The 16,042-nt window shown below is 35.3% G+C and overlaps 1 protein-coding gene across 1 annotated transcript; it reads left to right on the top strand.

Annotated features, from left to right (window-relative positions):
- Positions 1-7,597: 7,597 nt before the first annotated feature.
- LOC136990106 (52 kDa repressor of the inhibitor of the protein kinase-like) lies at positions 7,598-9,877 on the top strand. The gene has a single exon (XM_067288467.1). It carries the CDS (start codon positions 7,598-7,600, stop codon positions 9,875-9,877), a length of 2,280 nt encoding a protein of 759 aa, XP_067144568.1.
- The last annotated feature ends 6,165 nt before the right edge of the window (positions 9,878-16,042 follow it).

Raw genomic sequence — 16,042 nt, forward strand, 5'->3', positions numbered from 1 at the left:
AACATCTACAAATCAAAATTCATGCGAAATATTAATTATTCCACCAAAGTGTACGTCTATATGCCAACCTTTAGATGTCGGATTTCATAGACAATTAAAACTTTTAGCTAAAGAAATTTTAAATGCTATACAATTATTCTGTAATGATTCTTCGATGAAATTGTTTTGGACAACTAGAAATGGCATTATAAAATTACATTCGATTCTTCATCATCAATTATCTGCGCCAATATTTAATAATTTGATTAAACATGCACGGTTCGCTTCTGGACTCATAAATGAAAAGTGTCAATTCTTAAATGTAAAACAAGTTTGTTTTTCTTTTTTAAACACTGACAGTTTAAATTGTGTCGAGAGTAATTGCGAAAATCTTCGATTTGTTAAATGTGCACGATGCCAACAGATTCTTTGTTTATTTTGCTTTGTTGAAAAATATCATGTAAATAGTTGTCCATCTAATAATTTGTGAATATAATAACTTTTAAATATATCTATTAAAATGTATTTATTTATTACGTTTCGATTGTTTTCTTTATATTTATTCTATCAATACTTTTATATTAAATTTCATTGTTAAAGTAGTATATATATCTAATCTTTTATAATATTTATTTGAGTTATTTCTTCTTCTACTCTGTAAATGTAATACAGTGATACCTCTGTTTTCGTAGTGTTTAATACTAAAAAAATTAAGGAATTAATATAAAATGAGTATAAAAAACTAATACAATGGTCTCCGAAACAGAATCACCATCTAACTGTTTTTGATTGATCGAAATTAATAATAACTGTTCGGCCTCTTCAATTGTTTGCGGTCTCTGTTTCATTAGCACATTTACGCCTTTCGCTACATTAGCCTCCTTTTTGCTTCCTTTTTCGCCACAACGAAACTTATCGTGGATGACGACTTCCCGAAAAGTGCATGCGACCGATTTCAGCAATTTTAATGCCAGTCACGTATTTTTTAATGATTTCCTTCAACTCGATCGTGTTCCTGGCCTTGTTCGAAGGGCTACTGGCTCTGGAAACTTTCTTTGGTCCCTCGATGGAACTAAAAAGAATGGAAGCAATGAAATTGTTTGGCTAGACGCGCGGAGTAATGCTCGTACAGCAAAAAACACCGCCACGAGGACTTGTGAGCAGAAAAATGCGTGGGTCGCTCTTTGTTTTCGCAAAATTAGCAACGAGATCATGTGGCACGCCGACGAAATCCGAGGCAAATTTTTTGCAAAAAATCGACGAAAACCAAAGTCAACGAAAATCGAGGTATTACTGTATCTTCCTCCGCGACCCTTTCACTACTAAAAATTTTCATATTTGTGTTAAACTACTATAAAATAGTACGACATTTGATTGCTATTAATCCTGATTAACACTTTTAGTAAACATTACAAATTTAATATAGAGTTTGTATACTTTTAACGTAATTAAACTAAATTTTATTAATTCTTCTCCCATTTTCGAAAATTCCAGAATTTATTCTAAATGTAATATCGCCGTCTTCCTCCGCGACCCTTTCACTTCTAAAAATTTGCATATTTGTGTTTAAGTACTATAAAATAGTACGACATTTGATTGCTAATAACTCTGATTAACACTTTTAGTGAATACTAGAAATTTGTCATAGACTTCGTATACTTTTAACGTAATTATTAACTAAATTTTATTAAAATCTATTAGATGACACTCCGACAGTTCCCTTGTAAGTGGAATTGTTTTAAGATTTAAAAAGTAAAGAATATTTTGTTATTTTTATGTACGTTTCTTCACAAAGTTATATTTAATTATAAGTTTCATTAAAAGTATATTCATACAATTGAAGAATTTTTTTGTATTAGGTATGTATATTCGTCACACATTTTGTTTTACCAAGTAAGTTTTTCCGATAATTTTAATTTTAGCCCTTATATCGTGGCTAGTGATTCAAAAATTTATTTTAAAAACGTTTTGGCTCAAGACCATATAATGAAAAAGAAAACATTGTTAAAAGAGAAAGACCAATGCCTAAATTAAATATAAATACGTCAACAAAAAATTTCGACATTTTGACGATAAAATTTATGACAAATGACGATTCTTTCGTAAAATTGAAGCAATTTGGAAATCAAAGCGGAATAGAATTTAACATTGGTAGACAATATAAAATAAATATTGAAAATTATAACAAGATAATTACGATTAATAGATATATCTAAATTAATAGATGTTATATGTTTTTTCTCAAAGCGAGAATTGGCATTTAGAGGGCATAGGAAATTTATTGAATCTAATAACGGAGGTAATTACATTGAACTTCTTTTATTAAGTACGTCAGATAATCTATTAAAAATACATTTAAAGAAGTATACGGTTTTTACTGGCTTATCGAACAAACGAATACGAACGGGCCCTGACGCGCAATTAATTGATTGCCCCTGTAAGTCGGCTTCTTACAGAAACACAGCTTCCCTATCATCAAATGTCACGGCACGCCACTGAAACGTGTACATTTACAAGTATGTACTATACGTACTACATGTACTGTACATGTAAATTTAGATTACTTTTTCCTGTACTATATTAAAAACTAAAATTTATTTGTTTGTAAGCTTAAAATAGATTCTTATTAACATATTATTAAAAATGCATTTATAAATAAAATACAGAACTGGGAATGGTAATTTGTGGTATAGCCTAGAGACAAGTAAATTCGACTTACGTCGCCTCTCCTGAAACCAGTGGCGTAGCTAGGGGGTGCGGTAGGTGCGGTCCGCACCGGGCCCCTAGAAAACGATAGGCCCATGGGGGCCCCAAAATCACGAAAAAAAAACCCAAAATATTTTTTCGGGGGCCCACAAATCTGGTTCCGCACCAGGCCCGGAGAATCCTAGCTACGCCACTGCCTGGAACCAATTACCGACGTAAGGTGAGGTAAGGTATACTTGTATATTCAATTTTATTTATCCAGATTTTAGATAGATATCTGTTTAAAATTGTTGAAACTAATATCTCAAATACTATAGTAGAGATAACAGACTTATCACACTGCTACTGGTAACATAAAAATGACACTTCTATCATCAGAATGCAATCTTCTGTTATTTTAATGTTACCAGTAACATCGTGATAAGTCTCTGTTATCTCTAATATTTGAGATATTAGTTTCAACAATTTTCAAGACAAAAAGCTCTTTTATGATGTTTAAAACTGTTATATTGCTACATATTGTGACTGAAAGTTTTGTACATAATGCTCTTGTATAGTATATCTGTTTAATAAATAAGTAATGGTAAAATAAATAAATAAATTTGCATTTCACTGTTTTGTTTTATTACACATGTGTGACAATTAAGAAAATCATAGCTTATCCTCTGATACATTTAAATAGCCATAGAAATTTAATTTAGATAAAGATAAACTATTTTTTTAAATAATTTATTAACTTTAACACTACATAAAGTGTGCTAAACAAGTTTACTTGATTCAGTATAGTGAGAAATAGTATTTGGAATTAAATAGTTTAGTATTTTTAACGTGAGAAATTATATTTCTTATGACGCTCACATTGGCTCTACGTAGTTTGGTAATTTATATAAAATTCTGCACTATCAAAAATAGAATATAAATGAAGATTTATTGATGGCCTACTACACCTGTCCTATGTTTATATAGATTTAAAATATCACTAACACGTCTTTCTTTTAGCCTCCATGTCATCACTAATCACCATTATTGTCAATATTTAATAATACTGTCTGAACTCTTGCATCCTACATTTACCTATTTTATTTGTCAACCTGTAACTCATCATCCTCTAATCATATCTAAGTTATTATATGTGTAAATATGTTGTCTAAATAGTTGAAATTTCTTTTTTTTCTCTAACAGTCTCAGTTCTTGGATTTTAAATATAATCTACTGACTTTTAATCTCCCTCTCTAAACTGTTCCTAACTTTTTCGGACAACTTTAATCTCTCTCTTTCTCATTAATAAACACAATATAAATTGTGAATAACATATATCATAGCTCTTACTGCAAACTACAATAATTTACCTAATATTAATAAATAAAAAAAAGATATGGGCTTAACCTTGATAAACTCCAAAGCCATCGTAAATCTATTTTTTTGGAAATCCCGAAGACATCCCATATTAATAATGTATAGCCTAAATAGGCTTAACTATAAACTTTTTGAATACGCTTTCTTCCCTTTCTTCCCTTTAACGAAAACTCCCAAAATAGTTAAAAATGAACACAAATTGTAAGCAAAAAAAAAAAAAAAAAAAAACACAATCTAATCAATTTAAAATCTAAAATCGTGAAAATGACAGTTAATAGAAATATCAATATTAACAACATTTACGATTAAATAACGTTCACAACCGAATTAAAATTTAAGTATTCATACGCAGTCTTTTAAAAAATCAAAAGCAATACCTGAGTTAAAAACGAGAAAATTTCATATATTAAAAGAATTTCGAAAGTTTACAGCTGACTCTCCCTATGCTCCAGCTAAACTTACGACTATACGCGATCGAAGCGCTCGAGGTGGCAGAAATATTTCTTAAACTAGTATAGTAGCATTAGAGCTGTTGGCAACGCAAGAACCAGTATAATACGATATGTCCCAGTAGACACTTATATAATAAATTGTATGATAAGGAACAAAGGTATATGAATTAAAATGACGTCACTTTTTCCGTCGAAGCGGGCGGAGTTAAAACTTTTCGACTTTTGCCGTGACGGAAAGCGGAACGGTAAAAATTAGACCAATAGGAAGGCCATTTAGCAAGGGCGTCGCTAGAGGGGGGCAGAGGGGCAGTTGCTCCTCCTTAGACATGCGAAAAAAATTATTTAAATGCTAAGTCATTTATTGCCCGATTTATAATGCTCGCGCGATGCGACCTGAAACGCACACATATGCGTGTTTATGTTGAATGTAAAAACGATGCCATGCATTTGTATTAAATATAATTTTTTTAAATCATAAAGTGGCAAATCTTTTCTATAATAAAAATAACTTTTATCATCACTGATTATTTCATGTTTTTTTAAAATAGAATTTTTCAGATACTTATAAAAATTTCCCCAAAATTTAACATATAAATTCAAATGTTAATAAATAATTAACTAAGGCTTATAAAGTTAACATATATGTTTATTTAATTACGAAACAGAACGAGAAATAATATTTAAAAGAAAAACGTGACAAAAGTTAAACTGTTAAGATATAATTGATGCGACTATGAATTGTGAAATGATGCGACCCCTACCGGGATAAATCTGCAAAGCAAACCGTAAAATTTTTGGGTCTGAGTATAATATGGACATAAGAAAGTTTTTTGGTGAGTATTTTTGCATCCATGTTATTCATCATAGATTGTCAATGCCTAAAAACGTATTTAGCTTTTTTGTGTTAATAATTAATTTGTTCACCATCTCGTATTTATTTATTACCTACTTATTGACACTGATCGAGTGCAGTGGTTCTCGTACGCAAAATAATCAATATTAGTTATGAGGGTTACTACTTCTAGGAAAATTAATAACAGTAGAGCATCGATTATCGGACTCAATTGGGGACGGGTTGGTCGGATAGCTGAAAAAACGGATAACCGAAAAGTATGAAAAAATACATTATTAGTATAGTTTATTAGTATATACAGTAGAGACTCGTAAATCGGAACCCCGGTAATCGGAATCCACGGTAATCGGCACGATTTTCAGTCGGACTGTGTCGTGCTGAATCGAACGTTTTTGATACTAAATTTACTTCTAAAGTATAATTTTCATGTTTTTATATTCTTCAATATATTTATTTTGTTTGTACAAAATGCAGAAATAATTTTTAACGATACGATAGCCTCGATTATTATTATAAAAATTTTCGTTAGGCTTAAAATCGACGAAAATTCAACACGAAGCGACACGCAACGGAGAAAAATTTGAACATCGGACAGATTAATATATTTTTTTTTGTACATAATCCATAATCGGAACAAATCCCTAATCTGAACAACCCCAGTCCCCAATTGATTCCGATTTTCGGTTCACTACTGTATATCCCATGTAATTAATACATCGCTATTAACCTACTTCGCGTTGAATTTTTATCGATGTTAAGCGTAACAAAATTTCAAGTAGCACCACTTTTCAACTGATCTATTATTTTCAGTTTATCGGAAACACTGAGAACAACGTGTTTACGTTTAATCGCCATTGTAAACGGTACAGCAACTACAGCATGATCTGTTACAAGTGTGAAATTCACAGATCCAAAATTAAGATCTCCGATGAAAACGGATTCCGATTCAGCACGACACACAGTCCTCAGAAAAATCCACACAAAACAAACAACCACTCATAATTAGAAAATTAAGCCTCGTTTAAATAATGGCCTCCCTTTCATAGTCAAGCCATTGTTGCCAGTTAAAACATGCAAAAATTTAACAACAATAATATTAAAGTAGCCAAGACATAGACATATATTGTAGCGCCACATCAATAGCGGATATTTGAATTTGCCGACTAGAGCGAGGTCGGTTAACCGATGTGACGGTTGATCGGGTCGGATAATCGATGCTCTACTATAACATTAATTTTATTTATTTATTATCTATCTCCTTCCCAGCAATATTATTTAAATATAATAAGAACACATCTGAATTTTATTTGCTGAGTTTTTTCTCTTTATTTCGAACGTTATCAGCCTATTTGGATAGGCCATCTTCAGAGTATCATTCATCGTTCCAAAATGGAACCATTTGTTCGAATTCATCTCATTTGAATTTTTAAAATTTTTTAAAAATGTTAACAAGACTATTTGTATATTATATAAAAAATAAATAAATAATATCACTAAACGTGCTATTAACTTAACAAAATTAAATGAGTCTGATATTACTAATTTTATAACATATATAATTTTTCTGAGGTTTTTTTGTCTGGAATTTGTTTTCGGGCTCAGCGGCTGGTCCTGGTGAAGGTTTTCCTCATAGAAGAGGTTTTCCTTCACCACAGAGTGCCTGTCGAGCCTGCTCTGGATCGCCTTGGGTAGATGCAGGACTAGCTTAGGGAAACAGGATGGGGGGTTTTTTTAAACCCTTTCCGCCGCCCTGTGGGCACTAAGAGGGCCTCTTTTTTTGCAGGCCCATTATGGGTTCGGCCAGGCCCACAATGGGCCAACCGGATGGTGAGGGACAGGGCCCGACATATCCAGACAGACCACCCCCCGAAAAATTCCTGGGGATTATTCCACTTGTCGGGATTCGAACCCGGGTCCCCCAGAGCGGTAGGCTGCCACCTTGACCGCTCGGCCATCCGGCCTCAACAGGATGGGTTTTAGGATCAACACATAGATTGTGGTAGGTGCTCGTAAAACCATGGAAGTTGGTATACGGGTAGGAAGTAATAATAAATTAATTAATTAAAAAACATTAAAATAAACAAACACATCTCATAATGGCAAGTTCCGGCCAAAATTTTAATTTACATTTATTAATTTAGTATTGTATTTATATTTGTTTGGTTTTTCAGTAAATTTAAAAAGAAAAAAAGCTGAAGTACAAAGTAGTGACAGCGATGAGCAGGATGAAAAAGTTAAAAAGAGAAACAAAATGGAGATCGCGTCGTATGATTCTAGCTCGTTCACGGCAACGGAAGATGCTCAGTATCAAAAAGTAGATCAAGATCTTAATGCTGATGCACGTCTTCGTGATGATTGTGTGGGTGACCAGGATGCAAATTCTACGATGGATGACTGCAACGAAAATGACATTGGTCGATTTGTTGGGCAAGCGTCCATGTTATTACACGAAAAGAAGAAAGAATTGCTTGAAAATTGTTGGATGCCTCCTAGGGCTTACGACTTTGTGAAAGACGCCGAGCATTTAAAGAGAAAATTTAATTATTCATGGTTGGAAACGTACTCGCCGTGGTTGGTATATTCTCGATGCCAAAAAGGTGGCTTTTGTAAATATTGCACGTTGTTTCCGCCAAATCCGAGTTCCGTTAAAGGTGTATTAGGGTCATTTATCGTAAAACCATTTCGTAAGTTTAATGATGCTCACGATCAATGCAAAAAGCACATGAAAACACACTTTCATAAGGAGGCACTGGAAGCTGCTAGATCATTTTTAGGAAATTTGCCTGTCGATGTGCAACTCAATAAATACTCTCAGAGCCGTATTGAGGAAAATCGAAGAATTATAACGTCGATCGTTTCTTGTATTACATTTTGTGGATCCCACGACTTAGCGGTGCGAGGTAAACATTATGGTGAAGGAATTCTTGAGGACTTGTACCAGCTGCGAATTGATGCGGGAGATGTGGTTTTGAAGAAACACATCGATCATGGGAAGAAAAATGCAAGCTATCGATCGGTTGATATCCAAAATGAAATTATTAGCATTTGTGGAGATGTGCTTAAGGAAGATATTATAAAAGAAGTAAAAGAAGCAGAAGCATATAGTGTATTAGCAGACGAAACAGCTGACATTTCTGGAACAGAACAGTTATCTATTGGACTGCGTTATTTTCATGAGAAAAACAACGAAGTCCAAGAAGTGTTTGTTGGATTTGTTGAGCTAAAAGGTCTGGATGCGAAATCTATCGCACAAACCATTGATGAATTTTTGACAAAAGAAGAACTTATTCCAGTAAAATGCGTTGGATTAGAATTTGATGGTTGTTCGACAATGTCCGGAAAAGAAGGTGGTGTACAAGCAATCTTACGCAAAAAATACACTAAAGCTTTGTTCTTTCATTGTTCTTCGCACAAACTAAATCTAGTAATCAATGATCTCAATGCTCTGCCTGAAATTCGGAACACCATAGGAACCACGAAAGACATTATTTCATTTTTTCGGGAATCAATTTTGAGGAGGAAGTTAATACCTAATATTTCCACGCTCTGCGAAACAAGGTGGAGCGAGAAACATAAAACCATCAGAGTTTTTAAGGATAATTTTCATGTTATAATGGAGGCCTTAGAAACTTTATCGCGTGATGGAAACAGTGCGACTCGAAATCATGCATTCCAGCTCCGTGCCGCCGCTTCAAGAGTTTCGTTTATTCTGTGCCTTTTGTTGATAGCCAAATACTCGGTTTTGATGGAACCCGTGGTAAACGTACTCCAGTCTGTAACTTTGGACGCGATCAAGGCCTCGCAGCACATTAAGAACATTATGCAATTGCTTAAAAGACACCGCGATGATGCCGATAAAGTCACAGATGAAATTTTAAGGGATGCTTTTGTCATTGCAAAAACACTCGGACTGGAGGAGGACATGACATCAGTGCCGCGCATTTTTGGAAGACAAAGTTATCGAAGCAACCATCCAGCAAGAAGTCCTTCAGAATACTGGAAAAGGTCTTTAATAATACCATACCTGGACTCCATTATTAATTCTCTTAAAGGACGATTTGCAAAAGAAAATACTCCATCATTCGCATTATCTAAATTACACCCGGCGCAAATGCAAACCATGTCCATGGAAAGTCTCACAAAAGCTTGCCAAACTTTCTCTCAATTTTACGATTTACCAAACATAAAATACGAAATTGAACTGTGGCAACAATTGTGGCAGGATAAACCCAATGTAACTGAGCTGGCCGTTGTGGATGTTCTAAAAGAAACGAAAACTTTCTTTCCCGAAACGAGTAAAGCGCTAAAAATTTTGATTACTCTACCGTGCACAACGTGTACTGTAGAGCGATCCTTTAGCAGCCTGAGACGGATGAAAACCTGGCTAAGAAGTACCATGGTGGAAAGTCGCCTCAATGGTCTTGCAATGATGAGTGTCCATAGAAAGATCATCAATGAGAACATAAAGGATTTTAATAATAAAGTAGTAGAAAAATTCACCAAAAACCCAAGAAGATTATGTTTTAATTAAAATAATCTTCTTAAGCTTCTTAAAATTTATGAATCGTTTTTATTTTACCTACATACAATTCATATCCTCTATCAATTTATATCATCTTGCCCCCCCTGGCCCATTGGCTGGCGACGCCCTTGCCATTTAGCAATGTCATCATAAACATCACGTGAGACGATAGCATTCGAACTATGGCGATCGGCAAGGCTAGAAAGTTTTATTTATACACTAATACGCTAATATATTTCGTTTATACGCTATATCCGATTTAAATGTCAAATGACGTATAATACTGACGGCCGGATGGCCAAGCGGTCAAGGTGGCAGCCTACCGCTCTGGGGGACCCGGGATCGAATCCGAACGGGTCGAATAATCCCCAGGAATTTTTCGGGGGTGGTCCGTTCGGATATGTCAGGCCCCATCCCTCACAACCCGGTCGCCCCGTTGTGGGCCTAGCCGAACCCATAATGGGCCTACTAAAAAGAGGCCCTCTACTCTATCTCTTTCCGCCCACAGGGCGGAAAGAGATTTTAAAAAAGACGTACAGTACTTACTGTGTAAAGTATTCGGAATGGCGTAATCCTAATTCGATATTCCTAACTTCCAACGAATTTTTCCTATCCAAATTCTTCGCTTTTGTCCTTTTTTATTCGCGATAAGATTGTAAGCAAACTTATAAAATTTAACTGATATAACAAAACAATCCCAGTCGGCGTCATTTTCGACTACTGACATGTGATGTGACCTTAGAAATAGGAATGAATCATCACAGTAATTGGCTGAAGATATCACGTGACGTTGATGTCTCTGCCGTAGAAGCACGTAATTGCGTTTCTCGTATATATAGAATATCCGGTGTAAAAACTGGCTTATGTATATAGTAACATAATATATTGGCTGCGTTCAGCAGACTCAAACAGTTCAGGAGCTGTTCAGTATTTTTCTGCTGAACGCCTTCTATTGTAGCACTGTTTCGGAACATGTTTGATGTTTTGACGTTGCATTTAGTAGTGTCTTTCGTTTACGCTACTTATCTCTAGCTTAAACTACTTAAATAGGGGCCAGCTTTACATAAAAGTCTTTAGAGCCGCCGCAAACTACAGGAAGCGAGAGCTAGCGTACGCTCCGTCGCGCTCCCAAGCCCCGCCTTTTTTCCCATGATGCTATGGGCCATTTTTGCTAGGGAAGCTACTCGGGCACGAAGCAGCCGCAAACTACACAACGTTTGCTCGCGTAACTAGTCCACATGACGTGGAATCCAGATGTGGATTGGCTATAGAACAAAGATTTTCGTTCCGTCAGTTATTATAACTGACGGAACCTATCTGTCAGTTTTCGTTCCGAACTTTGAAACAGCATGGGAAAAATATGCCTATTAGTTAAGCCTAACTAGGCTTAAGCCTATTTATAAATAACTATTTTAATATACAACGTTTATACCATTTTCTTTTCAATACTGAATGTATTAATCATGTAATTTACGTACATTGATAAAATTCTATTATTTCTTTTTCGACGTGTGGCATGTTTATGTAGTCATCCATTTTCCGCTGCTCTCTCTTGCTAGCGTAATGCTCTCGTTGTTAAATTCTGTGAACAGCAAGAGTACTCTCGTATCGCTGCTCTAGCAAAGGAAAAACCACGTGAGCAAGAAGATAGAGGCGGAGCCTTTAACGTCATCGGTTGTGCTAGGGCACGTTTGCTAGCATTTTGCTCTCGCAAAGTGCTAGTTTGCGGCGGCACTTAGGGATGCATTCCCCTCAGCAGATCGTTTACGTGTCGCGTTACCATAACCAAATAAACCAAACTGGTTCTAACGAGCGAATATTTATTGTGATATCGTCAAAATGCCGGGTTGCAACTTTTTCGTCACAATGTTCTCGATTCTTTTAATGGTGTCTTGTCCCTGCACATCATACTTTTCCTGTTAGCAATAAAGTCGTGTCGGTTATCTATCTAACTCCGTTCGGGAAAGTTTTGAATCGAAGTAACGTTACTTCTGGTCCAAACCGGAAGTTCATATGCAGTTAAACTGGACTTCCTGCCCTAAACTTTCCATATTTGGTCTCGACTTTGATCTATCGAACTTCTTTCTCGAGATTAAGAAAGGACAGATAATGAGAAGGTGACGACAATGGGAATTTATAGGTCTACAATTGTTTCAAATTGCAGCCCGATAATTTTTCCATAAATGCAATATTTACGAGAACATACTTCTCACGTAGTTTATACAATCTGTGTGTGCAAAAATATAAACACTATTATCACATAAAAGCAATTATTCTCGCATTTTTACAAGGTTTTTTTTTTATTTAACAAATCATACGAAGTCTTTCGGACGTTAACGTTTGTTTTTATTTTTTGCCTAGGTAACACCGGCTAACCTGCTAGTTATTTGTATTTTTACACAAATAAAAATTATATAAAAGATAACGAATTAAATGAAAACTATAATCTCTTTAATTCTTATATAACAACTTCAATAATTAGTTTACCTAGTGAATGGGCGGAACGACGCGATACTTTTGATCTCCGAGACGTTGCGTATCATTTTGTCACGTTTATTTAATCTATTTTTAGAACATAACGTAAAACAACTTTAATTATTAACGTTGAGGATATTAAAAATAAAACAATTGGCTCGCGTCGGGTAAATGTTCATTATAAACAAATTCCGAACATTATTAAATAAACAAATAATATTAGTAGTATCCGGATTTTTGGGTGCCACACTCACTCGGTTTTTGAAGGGAGCAAAGTGTAAAAAGACAAACTATGTCGGTTTTAGTACAGTAGGCCCACTCATTGCCAAATTGTTTAGCACCCAGATGTACCTAAAACGCAAACCCTGCCCCCAAGCCGGTGACTAGCACCCAAACTACATGTTTTGCACCCAGCTTCTCCCTTTTTTACATTTTAAAAGTATATGTTGGCAATTACCTTTTTTCTTTTGTGGTTTTCATTCATTTACTTGAGGGGGAAAAAACAAATTCGTTAAACTGGACCACGGGTGCTAAAGAAAAAATACGATAATTAGCTTACTCTTCTTTTATTGAGAGAAAAGGGAAAAAAGGGAATTTTCTGGACTAAGCAACTAAGCCTTAGGGTTGTTATAAGAATGTAAACAGATTCACTGAAAATCTGCAACACGTGATTTCTTTTCTAAGAAAAGAACAATCTAGAAAATTTTGTATTGACGTCACCTTGCCCTGACTTGTGAGCGACACAGTTCTAATTTCCTTTATTCGGTGTCGGCAAATTAGAAAATGAAAAATTTGTCCGCATCTAAACTGAACATTTTAGCAAATAAGTTTAAAGATGAAGGTGTATGCACAGACGGAAAAGTTCTTTGCTATTCCATTTGCAATTACATTATTTCGGTTGATGTGAAACACCAAGAAACGAAAATCAGGGGGAAAAGCATAGAGAAGGCAAACAGAAAAAGAAGAATTTCGAGCTGACGGCCGCATTTCAAAAGAGAAGAATCTCAGAAGGCAAATAATACATTTTATGCAGATTTAACGACCGCTCTTCTGCAGGCAAATACAGGGTGGGCCAGCGAAAACGAAACGGCAGAGTGTTCGTGTTCGTCCAAGCAAATCGCTCGGACAGGTCGATTTTATTCTCGAAGGGACATCTTTTGCAATAAAGTTTTTGCGAATCTGAATATCAACTAAACAAACAATTTTTTCGAAATAAATGTTTGTTTAGTTAATACATAATAAATGAGTTTTTAAACTTTTTTGTTGTCTGTTGTATTCAGAATCGCAAAAACTTTATTGCAAAAGATGTCCCCTCGAGAATAAAATCGACCTGTCCGAGCGATTTGCTTGGACGAACGCGAACACTCTGCCGTTTCGTTTTCGCTGGCCCACCCTGTATACCCTTATGTAAAGTAAACAATCCAGCCTTTAAGTTATTTGTCCAGAAATATACGGGAAAGCATGTCCCGACGAGAGCACGCATAGAAAAAACTACGTGAAACCAGTTTATGATCAAACCACATCTAAAATCCTGGACGTTGTCGGAGACAATCCCGTAGTGTTTATACTGGACAAAACAATGGATTCCACAAAACGGTACGTGCTGAACGTTCTTGTTGCACCTGTGACCGGATGCTATATACCAGGGGTGGCCAACACGTAGGCCGCGGTCGACCGGTCGACCGCAAAAATTTAGAAAGTAGCCCGCGAAGCTAAAGTTGAACAATTTGCTTTCACTTAAATTAATGTTTAAAAATCTTAATTCGATAATTTATTCTTACAATAATAGACTGTCTGTGCAACGTACCCATACTGTTTGTATTTATCCCGATGAACAATGCAAATGAATGTTAACTTTTAAATTAATTGTAGTTGTAACCCAATAAATGGCAATCGCCAAATTTTGAAAAAGTTGCTGCACTTATAGATTGTCAGATTTCGTCCAATTAAACATTTTTATTCATTTGCTAATTCACAGTGTATTTTTTTAAGTTAATAAGTATTTCATCTCAAAAAATAAAAAAAATTATAATTAACATTTTTCTTTATTTGCTAAATTTTTTTGTGTATTTATTTCTTTACATTAATATTTATTAAATTAAAAAAAACTACATTGTGCCTCATAAAATAAAAAAAAATATATTTATTTGTTTTCTTTATTTGCCATAATATTGTTTTAGTTGAAATTCTTGTTAATTATTTATTAAAATATCTATGAAAAATCCTAAAATTGTTTGTCCATATTCATAGTCGCCCGCACTATATTTTACCGAAAAAGTAGTCCCTAAGGGATAAAAGTTTGGCCACACCTGCTACATAACCAATGTTGTTCAAAATGTCCCAACTTGAAAATACGAACTCGACTACAGTGTCCCAAGCTTTCAATGATGTTTGCGTCAAGTTGTGGCGAAATGGTGTCCAATACAAAAAGGTTTGGCTTGTCGTTACAGATAAAACATCTTACATGTTATCAGCATTCTAAAAATTTTAAGTGCATCTATAACAACCTAAAGTATGTGACTTGTCTTTCCCATGTCCTACACTAAGTAATTGAACGTATTCGTGTAGATTATAGCAAGGCCAATGACTTCATTTTGAAAATGAATGTGGTTCTTCTCAAGTGCCTTAGTCAGGAGTGCTTTTACCAAGACGTAACTGGGCTGCCACTATTACCCAGTCCAGTGGTCACAAGTTGGGGCGCTTGGATAAACAGTGTGGTATACTGCGAGAACTTTGAGAAAGTTAATACGTTTATCAACGAATTTTCCTGGCGATTCTGCGGACGTCGACAGTGTCAAGAAACTGGTCGCTGGTCTAGTAGCAACCACAGAGCTCTACCCCGTGCATTCGTACAAGTTATTAATGAATAAAATCAACGAGCTGGAAAGACGTGGAATTGAAATGCGGGATCAGTGGATGGAGTATTGTAAGTCAGGTGCTTGATGTACTGAACAGTTATGCCTTGGACAAACTCAGATCTGGTTTATCAAAAAATCCAGATTTGAAAAAATTTTGAATTTCACTAAACTAGAATTCCGAGTAAAAACGAAACATGTTCCCTAAGTTTCGGTCGACGTATAAAGATATTTTTCCTATATAAAGACATTATATCCTCCAAACGAGAAAACTTCACTTTTAATAACATTGAAATGGTTACTTTTTTTTTTACTCTTTCCACCCTGTGGGCACTAAAAGGGCCTCTTTTAGAAGGCCCATTATGGGTTCGGCCAGGCCCACAATGGGGCAACCGAGTGGTGAGGGACGAGGCCCGACATATCCGGACCACCCCCGAAAAATTCCTGGGGATTATTTGACCCGTTCGGATTCGATCCCGGGTCCCCCAGAGCGGTAGGCTGCCACCTTGACTGCTCGGTCATCCGGCCCGCTGAGATGGTTACTGTTGTAAATTACAATGCTCATCTCTATGTGTAAATTGCAATAAACAACTATGTAGTTTGTAAATATAATACTTCTTGTTGGTTTTTGTCTTAATAATACAGTGTTTAAAAGCATCCAATCCATTCTAAAAAAATGCACCAAAAATCCTGACCCTAAATATTAGTAACCATTAATTCTAAAAATCGAAAACGACATTTATTGTCTTCTGCTCGAATTTCTACTTAAATAAATGCTAGATTATTTGCATTTCCCCAAATAGGTTTTGTTTGTGGCTGCGACTAAATGAGCATCTTGGAAAAG

This window comes from Centruroides vittatus, unplaced genomic scaffold, assembly GCF_030686945.1.
Source record: "Centruroides vittatus isolate TY-2023 unplaced genomic scaffold, ASM3068694v2 contig_1309, whole genome shotgun sequence".
Lineage (NCBI taxonomy): Eukaryota > Metazoa > Arthropoda > Arachnida > Scorpiones > Buthidae > Centruroides > Centruroides vittatus.

Excerpts from the sequence above, each read along its gene's own strand:
- LOC136990106 (XM_067288467.1), top strand. The coding sequence starts at position 7,598 with ATGGAGATCGCGTCGTATGATTCTAGCTCGTTCACGGCAACGGAAGAT.